This window comes from Pelmatolapia mariae, linkage group LG1 (assembly GCF_036321145.2).
Source record: "Pelmatolapia mariae isolate MD_Pm_ZW linkage group LG1, Pm_UMD_F_2, whole genome shotgun sequence".
NCBI classification, from domain to species: Eukaryota; Metazoa; Chordata; class Actinopteri; order Cichliformes; family Cichlidae; genus Pelmatolapia; species Pelmatolapia mariae.
In genome coordinates this window covers 40,317,501-40,336,409 of record NC_086227.1, presented here as the reverse complement: position 1 = coordinate 40,336,409, position 18,909 = coordinate 40,317,501, and the positions used below count along the sequence as shown (strand labels likewise).

At 43.3% G+C, this 18,909-nt stretch overlaps 1 protein-coding gene across 4 annotated transcripts in view; it reads left to right on the top strand.

The window, feature by feature from the left end:
* The first annotated feature begins 5 nt into the window (after positions 1-5).
* The window catches only part of LOC134632500 (tryptophan 5-hydroxylase 1-like), a 19,102-nt gene continuing 198 nt past the window's right edge, over positions 6-18,909 (top strand). Inside the window, exons 1-12 of one of the 4 annotated variants that reach the window (XM_063481245.1) lie at positions 6-257; positions 1,591-1,714; positions 3,032-3,471; positions 3,647-3,830; positions 3,918-4,018; positions 4,095-4,162; positions 4,250-4,446; positions 15,504-15,639; positions 15,783-15,909; positions 17,702-17,797; positions 18,192-18,325; positions 18,694-18,909. The exon at positions 18,694-18,909 is cut by the window's right edge and continues 198 nt beyond it. In XM_063481245.1, the coding sequence (XP_063337315.1) occupies positions 3,316-3,471; positions 3,647-3,830; positions 3,918-4,018; positions 4,095-4,162; positions 4,250-4,446; positions 15,504-15,639; positions 15,783-15,909; positions 17,702-17,797; positions 18,192-18,325; positions 18,694-18,871 (1,377 nt within the window). In that variant the 5' untranslated portion in view covers positions 6-257; positions 1,591-1,714; positions 3,032-3,315 and the 3' untranslated portion in view covers positions 18,872-18,909. Of the gene's footprint in view, positions 263-394; positions 1,715-3,031; positions 3,472-3,646; positions 3,831-3,917; positions 4,019-4,094; positions 4,163-4,249; positions 4,447-15,503; positions 15,640-15,782; positions 15,910-17,701; positions 17,798-18,191; positions 18,326-18,693 lie in introns of those variants that run through there. The other 3 variants (XM_063481242.1, XM_063481246.1, XM_063481236.1) reach the window with 3 other exon arrangements.

The window sequence follows — 18,909 nt, the reverse complement described above, 5'->3', positions numbered from 1 at the left end:
TTATAAACGCCCCAACTTTTTTGTAATTGACGTTATGACATCAAGACAAACGGCTGGGTTAAAAGGCGGATATTCATCTTTTGATGAATTTCTGAAGGCCCTGTGACAGACTGGCGACCCGTCCTGGATGTACCAGGCCTCCCGCCCTGTGGTAGCTGGGATAGGCTCCAGCGCCCACACAACCCTGAATCGGATAAGTGGAAGAGAAATGATGGATGAATTTCTGAAATTTGATAAGCATATCGATGAATTAATCAGTTCAGTTCAGTTCATTTTTATTTCAAACATTTCAAACATGTGCCTTCACAATCATTACAAAATATCATTTCATTATTTGTTTGAAAAGGAGTAGGCAGAAGTATTTACTTATTTGTTCCTACCCCCTCAAGTTTTACCTCTCATTCATTTAATTTTCTTTTAGACTTAAATTAAACAAACAACATATTAATGAACATATTAATTAATGAAGACACTGTCTAAATAATTGGCTTATTTTTCAGACTGAGAGACTTCCTTCTGTGTGAAGCTCTTCTTCTACCTGTCTCTATTTGAGCCTCAGTTAAACTGTGGTAATGTCTATGGTGGAACATGTGTCTTAGTTATGTGGAGTAATTACAGACTTTCCAAATGAAAGTGATATACAGTACGAGACACGTCATGGTCCAAACGTTTGGAGCTGGCTGAATGCAAAACTTTTCACAAAGCCAGTGTAATTATGGACTCGTGTCAGACTTTGTGGTCTCTGCACTGATACAGGCTCAGTCCTAAAACCGTACACTTCTCAGGCCTTCACGGTTCTCAGTAGTTTTCCGCTTGAATTACACACTCTGATTATTTTATTCCGTTATTCCTCAGGTGCTGGTCTGCAGCGTTACCGGGCCTTAGCATCTTTAGAGTAATTTTGGGATATTTTTAGAGTCAGCTTTGCATTTGGATTCATGCTGGAAGTTATATTTGTATTTCATGTGCATTATTTCATTCATGTGAATGAAGATCAGTGCGTAACAAGGTAAAGCAGTAAAAAAAACGAGCCTGCACAGAAACACATACAGCATCAGCAGACAGTGCTGCACAAAGGCCTGGGCTCTCTAATCACATAAACAGACAGTAGATGGATCACACTCTGAGTCTGACTCTCATTAAGCTTTTCAAAGAAGCAGCATCAGGCTCAGATCTGCAGCCCGGAAAATCACGGCTGCAGTTAGCAGCAAACCCGCATCAGTGACGTTCATCTCAGAGGGCTGCTGAGGGTCACGTCCGGCCGTAAATGTGTTTAAATACGCCAGGCCTCATGTGGAGCCTCCTGGAGTCAGGCTGCAGTTTTAGACAAAATTAGAGAAGCAGATAGAGACTTCCTGTCTCTCGCTATAACTACAATTACTCATTATAGATGAACTACATGGCCAATGTGAGCTACCCCCCCGTATGAGGTTATGACCATGTGCAACCGAACATGCGATGAAACCTTTGGTGGAAACTTCTAACTCACAGTGTAACATTTGTTATTTTTATGTAAAACAAACTGCTCTGCCAAAAGCATTCCCTCACCTGTCCAAATCATTTAACTCAGGTGTTCCATCACTTCCACAGGTGTTTCAAATCAAGCACCTCGGCATGCTGACGGCTTCTACAAACATTTGTGACAGAATGGGTCGCTCTCAGGAGCTCCAGCATGATGCTGCCATAAGATGCCACCTGTGCAAAACGTCCGCTGGTAAAACTGAAGTTGCTCTTTGTTGGAGAAAAATAAACAAGACTCGCTTTACAGTCCTTTTGCAATATTATTATCAGTGTATACTCACACTGACTGGTTGCTCCAAGTCTTATCTGGGTAAAATAAAACACTGATACAGATTTATATTTTATGTTTCCCCTCCTTACACTGTACTTACACGTGACTATTAGGGATCTTGTCTGTATTACAGAGTATACGAACCCCTGTAGCTCAGGAGGTAGAGTTCGACCCCCGCCTGGCCTGCATGCCTTTGGGCAAGACACTAACCCTAAGTTGCTCTCCAATGCATCCATCAGAGTATGAATGTGTGTGAATGTTAGTAAGCACTTAAAATCATAGAAGAAGGTGAATGTGACATGTTGTATAGAGCGCTCTGAGTACTCTGGGAGAGTAGAGAAGTGCTATATAACAATCAGTCCATTTACCTCCTGAAAGATCCAAAAATAACCTGCTGAATATGTAAAAAAGATCAATATTTAAACAGGGCTCAACAAAAATGATGGTAAACTTTCAAAAAATAGAACCATAAATATAATTTCTGCATTCATAACCAGAAGTTTCTTTAAAATGACTCAACAGCATCTCCAGGTTCACCTTTCAGCTGTCTGCACCTGAGAGTACTGTGTAACTAGAGTCCAGGACTGGAGGTCAAATACTGATAATACTCTGTTCTTTAAAGTATTTGTTACTTAAAAAATATTTTGTGTGTTTTCTGCCTTATAAATAATTCTTTTATTTTGTCCTGTGGCTAATCACTGCATAAAAATACAGTCAGCAAACAGACAGAGACAAGCAGGAATCTCTTCATTCCCACATTTCCAGAATTTAGGGTTTAACTGTCTTCATATGTAATAGAAGAGAGAAGAGCAGGAACCAACACCTGCAGCTCAAAATGATTTCTGTGAGTTCAGTGAAAGAAAGGAAAGTTTGGTATCCTTTATGATACAGCCTATAACGTTAACATGTTGGATACTCATGAATTCAAATACTTGCAATATAATTTGTTCCCTCTCTCCATTAAAACTGTAACTATGTTTTCAGTTTGATTTAGAAACATGTGAGTATATAATACGTATAAAAAAAAACAGTGTCAATTAAAACGTGTCATAAATACAGTAAATATTTAATTCCTTGTACATAAACAGTACACAGTACTATAAACCGCTTGCTGTACAGTAAATTATTGCCATGAAGCAAACAGTAAGTCGTTCACAGTTACTGTAAAGTTCATGCGTTCGTGTATTTTAAAGGTTACAGTAACACTTTATCGTCATGTGTGTTTGACTCAACAATAAGTGAACAGGTGGTGACGTGTCAAGGCGTCGTGTGTTGTGATGTATATGGCGTTATGCTGATCTTCCTCCTGATGAATATTCCTCTCTGGAGCGCCCTCCCCTCTGCTGCAGCTTCATAAAGGCAGTAGCCGCCGTGCAGAGTGACAGAACAGCAGGAAACTCATCCTGTCACGACCTTTACGTCGTACTCCTACCAGACGACTCTCTGATGCAGCCAGTGCAAAAACAAGTTTACTGAACCATCACTATAAATTTCATATTTGTGTCGCTGAAATCCAGAGAAGCATGTACGCCAGGAAGTCAGAAGGAAAGGAGCTTCGCAGAGGAAGGTCTTTGGACAACAGGACCGTCTCCAGCAGCTTTGGGAGAGGGTCGACAACCATCATATTCACTCTGAAAAACGAAGTCGGTGGTCTTATAAAGGCACTGAAACTTTTCCAGGTGAGGTTTCGTTTTCTTTATGTTAACACAGATATGCTGTTTTCTGAGGATGTGTGTGACTGGCCAGGAATTTGAATTTGAATGTGATTGGAAGCTTTTACAGCATGTTCTTTGTGTGTGTGTGTGTGTGTGTGTGTGTGTGTGTGTGTGTGTGTGTGTGTGTGCGCGTGCGCAGGAAAAACACGTCAACCTCATTCACATCGAGTCCCGAAAGTCCAAACGAAGGAATTCAGACTTTGAGATCTTTGTGGACTGCGACACAGACCATGAGCAGTTCAAGGAGCTCTCCGAGCTGCTCAGGAAGCACACGGACATCGTGGAGATCTCGCCGTTCGACGGCTCCGCTCTACCTGAGGACGGTACACCTTGTCGTACTTTGACTAAACAGAAGCTGTGATAGAAATGAGTTATTTCACAGGTCTGCGTGTGTCTTGACTGTGTTTCAGATGTGCCCGGTGTGCCGTGGTTCCCCAAGAAGATCTCTGACTTGGACTTGTGTGCAAACAGGGTTTTGATGTATGGCTCTGAACTTGATGCAGATCATCCGGTACGTGCGTCGTCGGACAGAGCTCTGAAATGAAGTGTGAACTCGGTAACCGACTGAGGTTTTGCTGTTCCTGCAGGGATTTAAGGACAACATATACAGAAAACGAAGACAATATTTTTCTGATTTAGCTATAAACTACAAACAGTGAGTTCCTCTTATGGATGTTTTCATTAATGAAGTTAATAATAAAAACCTAGAAGGGCTTTCATCCTTTAACTCCGTCTCTCACAGCGGTGAGCCCATCCCTCGTGTGGACTACACTGCAGAGGAGGTGCGCACCTGGGGCGTGGTGTTCAGGGAGCTCCACAAGCTGTACCCGAGCCACGCCTGCAGGGAGTACCTGAAGAACCTCCCACTGCTGACCAAGTACTGCAAATACAGCGAAGACAACATCCCCCAGCTGGAGGACGTCTCGCACTTCCTTAAAGGTTACTTTTAAAGTTACTTTTAAAAAACATGATACACAACCTGAATAGGTAATAAAGCGACCTTTCAGCCCAATTCTATTTTTTCTGCATAATCCATCATATAAAACTGAATCTAATGAAAAAGTCTGAATCTTAGTTTGAATCTTTTAACTTTATGCATCAAGGAAAAATTAAATCATATGCAACAGTCTTTGACTTGAAGAAATGTGTTTAACATTTAGACCTATTTTCTGCATATTCCAGCATTTAAAATAATTGTTTTGTGTTTACACTCTTTCAAATAGATGCAAGTAAAACACAGCAGAAAATAAATAAAATCAAAAACTTAGCAGCACTGAGTCCTGTCGCTCTTAAATCTATTTTCACGTCTTTAGCAGGAGTGGTGCGGGTGGAGGTTTGTCCGGTGCAGGTGTGTCTCAGCGGTCATGTCAGTGGGAGAATCCGGGGGTTTCTCGGTACTTGCTCAGAAGTTTGGGGGGGTTTTCCCCACACAGAGTGAACAGCAGACGCAAACGTTTTTGTTACTTTTTAAGGAATCAAACTCAAAGTAATGTGAGTACTTCCATGCTTTAAATGCTGCACGGTCGTACTCTCCCCCGCACTCCATATTATCCATGGTTGATCTGCACACGTCTGTTACCACGAACGCCGCACGCGCTTACATCATTGTCATGAGACACTCTCGCAAACAAAATCACGGTTTAGTAATGCAGTAATGCAGCGTGCTTACGGGAAAGTAACAGTAATCTAATTACTTTTTTGCAATAGTAATCCCTTACTTTACACGTTACTTTAAAAAGTAATCGGATTACAGTAACGTGTTACCTGTAACGTGTTACTGCCCATCACTGACCGTCAAATGCAAGCCAGGGCTCTAGACTAACTTTTTGTCACGGTTGCAGCACAAAAGTGAGGCGCACACAATTTTTTCAGCGCATCACTTAACACCGCAGTTTTACATGCGCACTTTTTTGGGGGGGAAATTGCTGTCCATACAGACACTATTGATTTGTAAATGATTAACTAACAATCTGTCAACACAAAGTTCTTTATTTGGAGCTCAGTTCTACAAGAAAGATAAGTTACTGAAAAACTGCTTGTGCTTAAAGTGCGTTGGCACTCTTTGGTAATATTGTAGACAATGTTAAACTTAATCTTCACATCGGCTCCTCTGACCACCTGTTTGCTGCTGAAAGGCATGGGTAGAGGGGACTCTTGGGCAGTTATCGCAGCATATAATGTGTTTTCTGGATACACTGTGCTTTTTCAGCGTTCAGAGGCTGATGGCTCCGTGTCAGAGCTGGCTATGAATTTCAGACGGATCAGGCCTTAACAAAAAGTTATCAATAGTTCTTTTCATCTTTTCTTATTACCCACAGCTACATCCACTTCTGTCAGGCCTAGGCTGATCACTAGGGCTGGGTATCATCACTGATTTCTATAATCCATTCGATTCCGATTCACGAGGTCCCGCTTCGATTCGATTTTGCCTCAGACAGTCAGAAATATTATAATTCTGATCATTTATCAGCACTGATACATGTGAGACTTTATCAGAGCTGTGAGCGTCACAGCAGATGCCTTTGTGTCAAAGTAACTGAGGATAAAACAGAAAAACGGGAGATTTTCCTGGCCTGGGTTTTTATAGCAGATAACCTTAAAAATATTCTGCAATTTAGCATAATTTTAATAAGGTAATATTATTAAAATTATGCAATATGGGTAATAAGAGAGAGAGAGCTGTGCATGAAGTGTGATTTATCGTGGTGGAAGCAAAACAGCAAAAGTCAGAGTGAATTCATGACGATGTTTATCAGATATGAAGCATAGTTGCTGGTTCAGTGAATTTTGGTTGGAGAGAGACAAAACCTGCAGCTCAGAATCGAGCGCAAAAAAGACGTAAACACAAAGCGCGGACCCGACGCATCAGAATCGGTGAGCTGTCGGCTTTCAGCCCCGGCGGCGTGTTCGTGTACGGCCGCCGGGTGAGAAAGGCGAGAAAGAGAAAGCTGGTTCTGATGCGTGGGGTCCGCTCTGTGTTTACGTCTTTGTGTGGAATCCGTTACCTGCTCTCATTTACTGTTTGATGGTTGTTGAAATAGTTTTGTGAGCTTTATCGCTTTATTCAAGCCACTCACCTCTATCCACCTGCACTTTCAACTGGATCACGGCCAATCAGAGAGGTCCCGCCCCTTACTATCTCTGATTGGTTTAGACCACGATAGGGGCATAATGTGTGTCTGTTGTTGACCACACGGAGACTTTCAGAGTTCTCCGTTGCACCGGTGCAACGTAGGATTTTTTTTAGTCGCACCATTGAAGAATTTGGTCGCACTCTAGAGCCCTGCAAGCAGTTGTTTCCAAGCTGCTGAATATCTGAGCCAAAAACAAGGAGAGTGACACCGATGTTTCCCACTGCAGCTTTCAGGCACTTTTTCTGGTTTCGCACATAATGGGCAAAACCAGTTTGATTGTTTTGGAGCCAGAGGTCACCATATTATCAGCTAATGGCTCCATCTATAGCATAGCACAGTATGGAAGCATCACGTACACAGAGATACCTGCCAGTCAGTGCTCAGTAACATCCAAATAAAGTCCTCGAAGTTCACTGTGCACCAGAACTGGAGCTCCGCCTTCCCCGGTGGTCTGTCAGTACAGTGACCTCTATGGGCTCAAATTGTGGTCATAAATATTTTGTACCTGTCAGGAAGCGCTGTGTGGCAGGCAGGAGATGAGGACTCAAAAGGCAGGACTCAGACACAAGGGATGAACTCAAAACCACAGCTTTATTGGCTGGCAAGGGGAAAGAATACAGAACTAAACTACACTGGGGAAAATATAAACTACACTTTACAGAGAGGCACACAGGGAGAGCCACACAGCAAGAGGGATGACGCGACACTGACTCAGAGAAACACAGGGTTTAAACACACTGGGAAGTAACGAGGGGAATGAGACACAGAAGGAGGGCACAGCTGGGAGAAATCAGAACTGACGAGACAAGGAAGCAAAGCAGAACACATTTACATAAGACAGACCTTCAAAGTAAAACAGGAAGCATAACACAGAGACGCGAACTTGACACGGTGGAGACAGCAACTAAGAAACACAGAGACATAACCATAAGGCAAAGAACCAAAAGACTAGAGATGGTAAATAATACACAGAGGGAAATCCTGGAACACAAGAAACTAGAATCGAGGGAGAAACAAAAGACCAACCATGAGAACATAATTCACAATACAGAGTGACAGAAACACAAGAAACTCAAAACATGCGAAGACGGGGGGCGCTCGTGTGCAGCTATGGAGTAGACGTGTTTTCTGAGCTCTCCGTGCCATCTCACTCATAAAGTTGCACTTTAAGTTTATTTCTAGCTGGGTAGTTTTAAAATTTGTTTCGTGGACTGCCGGAGTCGATCTTTTGTCAACATGCCGAAGAAAGATGAGAGCCAGAGGGATACGTCCAAGGCGAGCCAGTCGGCGGCCGGTAATGATGCCATATTAGCGGCTATCGCTAAGCATGGAGCTGAGCTTTCGAAAATAACCTCGCTTGTGGACGGGTTAAAGAAGTCGGTTGAGGGCCGTCTTGATGCAATTGATGCAACGCTAACTTCTCTCCAGAAGAAATATCATGAGTCTGAGCGCCGGTTTGAAGACCTTGATAAAGCTATGTCCGCTAATGATAGCCGATTAGCAACGCTTGAAGCATCGTGCAAAGAGCTACAGGTGGCTAACACTCTCCTCAAAGCCAAAGTCAACGATCTGGAGGGGCGCTCTCGCCGACTCAATGTGAGGATTGTGGGAGTTAAGGAAGGGGATGAGAAAGGCAACCCAACCGACTTCGTTGCTAAGCTACTTCCAGAGCTTTTGGGTCATGAGAACTTCAGCAGGCCGATAAAAATAGATCGAGCCCACCGTAGTCTGAGACCGAAGCCACAGCCCAATGAACGGCCACGTGTCATCATTGCTAAAGTCCACAACGACCGGGATGTGTTTGACATATTACGACTCAGCAGGCAACGGTCTCCTCTGCTCTACCACGGCGACAGAGTCTCCATTTTCCCTGACTACACGGCGGAGGTCTCGGCGCAGCGGCAGGCCTTTGCTGGTGTAAGGAAGCGGCTGACCGACGCCGGTGCTAAGTGCTCTCTTCGCTTTCCCGCATAGCTCCAAGTCGACTATAACAACACATCGAAGACTTTTATGTCGCCGGAGGAAGCTGCACGGTTTGCTGACTCCTTAGGCCCTGCAAATGAATAATAATTCATAAGTGACTTGCTAATTTCACGACATATTTACACACTTTGCGCATTTTTTGTTGTAATGTTCTCTACCCAGCTATGTTGAATGTTTTGATCCAACATCCTTGTCCTCAGTTGATTAAGGCACAATATAAAGGTTTGTTGGTGCGCATACTGTGATTTACATATTGTAGAGTGCATGTCTTTCCTGCACTGAAGCGGTGTATAGTGCCTATTCTGCCTATTGGGTTCCGCCTCTACAGTATTTGTGTTATGTTCTGATTTTGGGAATATCCATCTAGATGTTTGGGTTGGATCTTTTGTATTTTGTGCACAATTTTGTTTTTTTATGTTTGTTAAATAGATTATATGTGGGGCGCACAGGGCTCCATGGTTTTTTTTTGGAGTATTAGCGTTCGGTCAGGCTGGCCCTGGTTCCCGGCTGCCTCCCTGTTGGATATTGGGGTTGTTCCGCTTTCTTCTTTTTGCGGCGTGGGGGGTGGGTGAGTGTCTTCATGTTTCTAATTATGTGTCGTTTTCTTTTTTTTCTTTTTTTTTCTTTTGATGTAAGTGCCAGCTCTTTATTTGCCAAATGTCAAAGCCTTCATTTTGTCCTTCCACACTGTCGTAAGTCATCTACTCACTTAATTTGAGGATGAGCCACATAACTTTTACGACCTGGAATTGTCGGGGTATGGGCAAAGCTCTTAAACGTGGTAAGGTATTTTCGCATTTAAAATCTTTGTCTTCTGATATAATTTTTTTACAGGAGACCCATATCCATCCTTCAGAGCAGAGGCGATTAAGATCGGTATGGGTGTCACAGGTGTACCAGTCCACCTTTTCTTCCAGGGCGAGAGGGGTTGCCATTCTTGTTCGCAGAACTATTCCTTTTATATTCAAAAATCAGACATGTGATCCAGGTGGGAGGTTCATACTTGTCACAGGTACGATCAACTCCATCCCTGTAGTCCTCTTGAACATTTATGCCCCTAATTTTGATAATCCTGACTTCTTTAGTAAAGTATTCAATCTTGTTTCACAATACAATGACCATAATATCATTATCGGTGGTGATTTTAATTGTTATTTCGATCCATTGTTGGATAGGTCCTCTGCTTCCCTGGCCCCAACTTTGAGAGCTGTTTCTGTGCTCAATACTCTTACTAAATCTTTGGACTTGGTTGACATTTGGAGGCATCAACATCCGTTAGAAAAGCAATACTCTTTCTTCTCCCCTGTCCATGGCAGTTTCAGTAGAATTGACTATTTTCTTATTGATTCCAGGCTTATTTCGAAAGTGGTTAGTTCCACTTATCATAGTATTTTAGTTTCGGACCACGCACCTCTCTCAACGGTAATTGACTTTAACCTCTACACCTCCCAATACAATTGGAAATTCAACCCCTCTTTATATCTAAATGTCTCTTTTACGGATTACCTATCTACTAAAATTGCAGAATTTTTACAATTCAATGATAACGGTGTAGTTTCAGACTCAGTTCTGTGGGAGTCCTTTAAAGTCGTTATTAGAGGTCATATTATTGCTTATCAAGCTTCTCAGAAAAGGGACAAACTCAGGTTGCGTGCTAATATTGAGGCAGAGCTGGCTGTGTTGGAGGAGAAGTATCGCGATACTGGGGCTGATGACACCATTACCATTCTAAAATTGAGATATGACTACAACCACATGTTGGGGGAGCAGGTCATGAATTGTATTCGCAGATTAAAACAGAAGCATTTTGAGCTTGGTGAAAAGGCTGACAAGGTGCTTTCCAGACAGCTAAAGGGCATTCAAGCTGATAGGGCAATACACAGAATTCTCTCTTCAACTGGCCAGTTGCTGTCTGATCACAAACAGATAAATGACAGATTTCGTAGTTTTTATAGTCAGTTATATACATCTGGTACCACTGCCACAATTACTGAAATCACTAATTTTCTTAATGCTTTAGACATCCCAACTCTTTCTGATGTTGCACGGGGCTCACTCGATGCAGACTTTACGCTGGAGGAAATTAGAATTGCAATTTGCTCCTTTCCTAACGGTAAAGCTTGTGGCCCGGACGGTTTTGGGATTGAGTTTTATGAGACACATATTGACGTTATTGCTCCCCTGCTGCTCCGGATGGTAAATTGCTCAGTGGTAAACGGCTCATTCCCTCATTCTTTCTACGATGCCCATATTTGTCTCCTCCTGAAAAAAGACCGAGACGAAACTAACGTTTCATCCTATCGTCCCCTAAGTCTTCTCAACTCAGACCAAAAAATAATCGCTAAAGTCCTAACCAACCGGTTAAATAAGCATATAGGCTCTTTAATTCATCCTGATCAATCGGGTTTTATCCCCAATAGATTTTCTTTCTCAAATACTAGATGTCTCTTAGATGCAATGTACTCAACGACACTGCCCAATTCTGCGGTGATTTCACTTGATGCCCAGCAGGCTTTTGATCAGGTGGAATGGACTTATTTGTTTGCCACTCTTGACAAATTTGGTTTTGGGTCGAAATTTTTGAATATGGTTAAGTTGCTGTACGCTTGCCCTCGTTCCTCGGTCCTTACCAACCATGAGAGGTCGCTCCCGTTCCTCTTACACCGTGGGACCAGGCAGGGTTGTTGCCTCTCTCCAACGCTTTTTGCTTTAGCTCTTGAGCCGCTGGCCATTGCCATCAGAGCCAATTCCCATATCTCTGGTATAAATTGTGGTACGTCAGAGTACACCATCGGTCTGTATGCAGATGATATCATATTGGCTCTTTCAGATTTAAAGATCTCCCTTCCTCCTCTTCTTAAACTGATTGACAGCTTTGGCCACCTATCAGGGTTCACCATTAATTGGAAGAAGTCTGTTCTTATGCCGCTGTCGTCTGGTCTGGGCCGTGATTTCCTGTCTAGTTTGCCCTTTAAGGTCTCCCAGGATTATTTTTCATACCTGGGTATTAACATCCCTAGGAACTCAAAACTCCTCTTCAGGCTTAATTATTCGGTTCTAATTAATGAGCTCAAGTGTATGATAGATAAATAGAAACTTCTCCCACTTTCAATGATTGGCCGTATCAATATAATCAAAATGGTTGTGCTCCCTAAATTCACGTACTTATTCCAGAACGTTCCTATTTTTCTCAGGTCCTCCTTTTTCAAAGCATTGGATGCCATTATCATGCCTTTTGTTTGGGCCTACAAGCCCCCCCGCATCTCGAAGTCTCACTTGCAAAAGCCCACAGACGAGGGTGGTCTGGGCCTTCCAATTTTCAAACATTATTACTGGGCCTGTAATGCTAGAGCCTGGGTCTTTTGGAATCTGCCTATAGTTGGTGATGCTTTGGGATGTGGGTCCAGCCCCAAATGGCTCGAAATGGAGCTTAGCACCGCTATCGAGCACACTGGAGCATCCTTACCAGCTATTTTATTTTCAAAATCGGTTACTACTAGTATATGTGATGACTTTATTCTTTGCAACTCCGTAAAAATATTGAACCAAATTAAGAGAATCTTGAACCTCCCGGAATTGTCAACCTTTGCCCCGATCTGCCATAATCCTAGTTTTAAGCCTAGTACAATGGATGCTGCTTTCAAACAATGGCCTGTTAAAGGGTTAACTGCTATAAAAGATCTTTATATTGACAATCATTTTGCCTCTTTTGCTCAACTTCAGACAAAGTACAATCTCCCTACAAGTCATTTCTTTCGGTATTTACAAATTAGGAATTATGTCAAGCAAGCGTTCTCGAATTTAGATACTATCCCCATGCAGCATGTCTTTTACAATATAATGAACGAACCTCCCACCTCAAAACACTTAATCTCTCGGCTTGTTAACCTTTTTTCTTCGGCAACCTCCTCTTGCCATATTAAAGAGGCTTGGACAAGGGACACTGGTTTGGATATCTCTGACGATTTATGGGCTGAAGCGTTAAGCCGGATAAAACTGTGCTCTGTTAATGCCCGGCTTCAGTTAATTCAATTTAAGGTAGTCCATAGGTTGCACTATTCCAAAACCAAATTGAACAAGATTTTTCCTAGTGTTTCCCCCAAATGTGATAAATGTAAACTTGTGGACGGTACTCTTGGCCATCTTTTTTGGTCCTGTTCTAAGCTTACTGCCTTCTGGACTAGTATTTTTAGTTTTTATAGCACTGTTTACAATAGGCAACTGCATCCTGACTGTCTTATGGTGATCCTGGGCTGCTCCGGCAACTCCTTGGCACTTCCTTTTGCTGTGCAACAGGCCCTTATGTTTGGTTTGGTACTTGCCAAACGTCTGATTTTGGGTGAGTGGAAATCTGCCTCCCCTCCCTGCTTCAAGAGGTGGCTCGAGGAGATGGTCCCCTGTTTATACCTGGAGGAAATTCGGTTTTCTACGTCTGACTCCATGGAGAAGTTCAAGAAGATATGGGGGCCCTTTATAGACCACATTAAGAAGGACAGTCCACGCCCTGGGTCCTGACCATGTTGTTTTAACTGTTATCATTCTGAGCTGTTGCCCATAGCTGTTGTGCAACTGCTCCTCCTAACGATCTCTGGATTCGAACTTCAGTGTGGATTGGACTCACTGGATTCTGAGTTGTTTGACATGTATACTATTTGCTTTTTTCTTCTCTGCTGTTCCTAACACGTGCTGGCCGTGTTTGTTTTGTTTTGTTGGGGTTTTTTTTGTTGTTGTTTTTTGTTTGTTTGTTTGTTTGTTTGGTTTTTTTGTCCTTATTGTCTGTGTTCCTCTGTAAAAAAAAATTTGAAACTTGCATAAATAAATACGTAAAAAAAAAAAAAAAACATGCGAAGACACAGACCAAGAAACAGACTTACACAGAACAGAGGGGGCACAGAGAAACATGAAGGCCAAGGGATCAAAACTAGAAACCATAGAATAAATCACACGAGTACTCGACAAAACACAAAAATCACAAAGAACTAAAAACACTGGGTCAGGAGACCCAGGATCCTGACAGACCTGTAAATCAGTTTTGTATGTGTAAAAAGGTTTGTGTGTGGACTTAGCCAAAAGGTATGTGTAAAACTCTGCAATCAAGTTTCAAGTTACAAGTACGAATTTTGACCCTATTTTTCTTCCTTTCAGCTGATTGGTCAATGTCATGTCAATCACAAATGTAACTATCCAATCAGAGAACAGATGGGTTTGGCTGTCAGAGGGGCACTTTTTTGAACTGCAGGTCCTTGAAGGATAAATGCGCTTTCACGTCTCTTATCGCCACACCATGAAGGAAAACATCTGTGTGTGTCCAAGTAAACTCTTTCTCACAGGTTGACGTGCTCACACAGGGACCTCCAGAGCGTTTTCAAAGGCGCTGTCGACCTCGGAGGGAAAGCAGTGTTGTGGAAATGACACACTCTTCGCTAGTCGGGACAGTTACAAAGCTTTCCTCGTTATGAATGAATGTTTTTATTAAACATTTGAACATAATACAATACAAACTCTCGTAGAGGAGATAAAGTCAGAGAGATACATGTTTTGAAATGACAAGGATCAGGTGCATCTAGCACATACTAGAGCGGCCGCTAAAAAACGATATACAAGCAGAGCTCAGCAGCCAGCGCAACAAATTCTGGATCCTTCGCTCTTAGTTAGCGGTGAGCACAGCGCATGCTGCGTCTGATGTGAAACAGCCTTTATGCTGCATAGTGTGACTCATAGCAGTGGTCCCGGGTCAGCCCTGATTTTGTGTTAACGTAATACTAAAGTAATAATGGTGTTTCTGAACACTGGTATACCACAACTGTATCCTTTCAACAGCTACCAACAGTTAAAGGACCTAGCTTGTATGAGCCTTATGGGATAATTTATTTAAAGCTCCTCCAGCTTCAAACTGTATTACCCTTCAAGGACCTGCAGTTCAAAAAAGCGCCCCTCCGACAGCCAAACCCATCTGTTCTCTGATTGGATAGTTACATTTGTGATTGACATGACATTGACCAATCAGATGAAAGGAAGACAAATAGGGTCAAAATTCGTACTTGTAACTTGAAACTTGAGTGCAGAGTTTTACACGTATTTTTTGGCTAAGTCCACACACAAATCTTTTTTTACGCACACACAAATTATTTTTATACATACAAATCCTGATTTACAAGTACAAAATATTTATGACCACAATTTGAGTCCATAAACCTCACAGCAGCCATAGTGTTGGTCACATGATGTCATTAAAATGCTCCAACAGCACAAATGTGGTCCAGAGATCCAGTTAGCAGACAGCTAGCAGCTACAGCCACCTGTGTCACCACCATCAACCTGTCAGTCAAAGAGGCCACGCCCACAATAATGCAAACTTATAGCCTTAACACCATTTAAACAGGTGAGTTATAAAATCGTCCTTAGTTATTATTAAGGGGGGATTATCTCTAGAGAACAAACAGTTTGTGTATCAGGCTGTAAACATGGTTATTTCTGCTGGGAAGTTTTAACATGGGAGTCTATGGGGACTGACTCACAACTGCCTCTGCTGGACAATACATGAACTGCAGCTGTCATGGTAACCCTAATAACCCCTCTGCCTGCGGCCTGGGTTGATCTTTGTGTCTCTGTTTTATTTTGACAGTTAAGTTCTTGTTACCTTTCTGTGTTTTTACATCCATCTTTTGTTATTTTCTCCTCAGTACCCTCCGGGCCTTTTTATCCCTCATCCTGGTGCCTGAGTCTTTGTCTAATCTTACTCCTCTTCAGTTCTGGCTTTCTTCTTTTTGGTTATCTGGTCATCTTTTGGTCGCTGTTTAGATTAAAGATTAAGATGGACAGTGTGTGTGTGTGTGTGTGTGTGTGTGTGTGTGTGTGTGTGTGTGTGTGTTTGAGCAGAGCGCTCAGGCTTCATCATCAGGCCCGTTGCCGGTTACCTCTCCCCCAGAGACTTCCTGGCAGGCCTGGCCTTCAGAGTCTTCCACTGCACTCAGTATGTCCGCCACAGCTCAGAGCCTCTGTATACACCTGAACCGTGAGTGCACACACACACACACACTATAACAGTCAGTTTTATTGTCTTTCTTTATTGTGTTCATATTTCTAAAGCTTCGTGTGTGTGTGTGTGTGTGTGTGTGTGTGTGTGTGTGTGTGTGTGTGTGTGTGTGTGTGCTGCAGAGACACATGCCATGAGCTGCTGGGTCACGTGCCTCTGCTCGCCGAGCCCAGCTTCGCTCAGTTCTCTCAGGAGCTCGGTTTGGCGTCGCTTGGCGCTTCAGATGATGATGTAAACAAACTGGCCACAGTGAGTGCTGCAGCGCCGACTCACCCTAAATACACCTGGATGAGGCGAGAACAACATGGCTCCCCCCACATATGAAGGGATTGGCTCATAAGGCTGTCAAGTCAGTTTTATTACATAGAACATTTTAAAACCACAGAAGTTGAACCAAAGTGCTTTACATGGACACGTATCTGCAAACCAAGAACCCAAACAGCAAACGTCACAAAGGGTTAACAAAGTTCTCACAGTGTTACAGACAGAGCGCAAATAGAAAGCTGGAATGAAACCAGGAGGGACCTCAGACATGACAAAAATAGGTCCTTAAATCTGATTTAAAGTTCTCAGTTCTTCTTATGTGGACAGGAAGACTCAGGGCAACAGTAGCAGGTGAGAGGTTGGGCTGATGACCTCAGTGAGCTGGAGGCAAAATATGGAGGCTTTAAAGGCAAATAATAACATTTAAGCTTCAACAATAATCTAATTTCTCCACGAAAACATGCCGTTAGTGATGCGAAGTGGGCGTGTCCTGAGTTGAACTTGTCTAAATATTAAGGCAACTACCAATAGGAGTGAAACCACTGACTGACACGTAAAGGTGAAGGACACCTGGATTAGGTGCTGAAGTGCCCAAGCACTCAGCCTCAGTCAGTCTCAGGGTCTTCGTCTTCCTCTCCCTGTAAGAATGGAGCTCCTGAGTAGCACGCAATCCTCACAGAAACACGCCTGTTTATCTTACATCACAGCTGTGGCAGCGTGTCATTGGCTGGCCCTGATAGCAGATGTGCTGCGATGGCGTTCACTGAGAGTTAATGTTCAGCTGCTTTACACAGAAAGTACAAAGTGTACATATCTTACAGGTAGAGCCTGCTGTGCTTATAGAGGTGCATGTATGTGGTTACCTGTCCTGTGAATCACCTGCTGAGCTCCTGCTCCAAACCTCTGCTGCATTTCTACATCTCCACCACCAGGTGGCACCACCAGGCTTCTCATCAGTGAGGAACGAGCCAATCACAGCAATTCTTACTTACAGTATATTCAGAGTTCCTCATAATAAGCAGCAGCTGATGCATTTACAAAATTCTTCCTTCCAAAACTTCAGGTTCAAAATATTCATGTGAAAAGTTTGTTCAGGTGACTTTGAGTGATTCTCAGTGTGCGCTCGCCCCGGGGTGAACGTCTGCCCCCTGGTGGACCATTGTCCTTTATACTTCCACCTGGTTTATAATCTGGGTAGCTTTAACCCAACGAGGTCATCGTCAGTGACGGCCCCCGCCCTAACCCTTCCTGTCCTGAGTCTTTGAATCAAGTCGAGTTTTATTGTCAACCCAACAGTATACACTCAAGTATACAGTGGGACGAAATATCGTCCTCCTGGATCGAAGGTGCAAACTGTGAAAATAAAATGAAAGAATTCACATAAACAAATATACAGAAATAAGATAAACTAAGAATAAGAACAACAGTACTGAATAGAAAAGAATAAGAATAAATGAATATAATCAAGACTCAAACTGTTGATTGTCAGTATACGTGTATACAGCATGCTGATGGGGCTAATGTGATGCTGCTGAGTTCAACATGAACAGAAAACATGAAGAAGGATTCAGTAAATATAAATACTGGAAAGAAAAGGCAGATGATTTCAGTGAACTGAGGCTCAGCAGCAGAGAGCTGGTTTCCCTCACCTGTCCACAGACAGTCACAGTTTCAACCACACCAGGCTTTCATCCACCAAACAGACAGATGAGCGCGTCTGACTGAGCGCGTGCAGTGGCGCTCTGAGCTGACGTCGGTGTCCTCCTGTTTGTTTCAGTGTTACTTCTTCACCGTGGAGTTTGGCCTCTGTAAGCAGGACGGCAGGCTGAGGGCGTACGGCGCGGGGCTCCTCTCCTCCGTCAGTGAACTCCAGGTGACCTCTGACCTCCACACTGCACCTTCATCTGACGATTTTTAAACGACACAGATTATTAGTGATTTTTGTGTTTTCTTAAACCCACTGAGTGGTTAAAAAATCCACCATCTTGAAACTCCTCCCATTTTTGTGTACTTGTATTTTACTTGAGTATTTCCAGGTTTTGATTAAAACTTTAACATGTGAGGCAGATTTTACTTCACTGCACTCACGACTCGCTCTCAGTGTTTGGTTTTTGGTAAAAGCTGCACAGAGCGTCCCTCCAGCTGATCCAGTCTAACACCAACCGTTGCTAAGCTAGTTACCTGACGCAGCAGTCACCTGCGCTCAGGTTTCAGTAAGTTTGGACTTTATCTAAAGCATCTGTGCACGTGTCTGTCTGTCCTCCTAGCACGCTTTGTCCAGCAGCGCCAACATCCTTCCTTTTGACCCCACGGTGACCTGCAACCAGGAGTGCATGATCACCACGTTTCAGCACGTTTACTATGTGGCCGACAGTTTTGAGGAAGCCAAGAACAAAATGAGGTGAGCTGCAAGTTTTCCCCACATGATGTGTGAGACGTACCGTGAACCCTGACCCTGCATGTCCCTGCGCTGCTGTTGGGATTCAGGCTTGAAAACAATGCTTGTGGCCAGGCCGTCAGCCTTCATGCTCGAGCATGGAGTTTAAAATCACAGTTTAAAGTCTTGAAACCTCTTGGCAGAATGTTCACAGGAGTGGCAGAGACACGTATAGATTAATTACCACTGTGTTGGATCTTTGGTAGCAGGCAGGGTGTGTTTTATGCAGAACGCACGTTGAGCCTCAGCTGCGATACATCTCTGAGGGATTTTGGTTCTGAGCCGATGTGAGAGCTTCAGCTGAGGATGTAAAGTGTGTGCTGTGTCTGCAGGGAGTTTGCCAAGACCCTTCGACGTCCCTTCACGATACGCTACGACCCCTACACTCAGAGCGTGGACGTTCTGGAGGACACCAACAACATCAACAGCATGGTGAAGGACATCCGGCACGAGCTGGACATCGTCGAAGACGCTCTGAACCGACTCAGCAAAAAACTGCAGAGCGTGTAAAGAGGTGCTGCCGAACGCATCTCAAAGTAAAGCCGCTG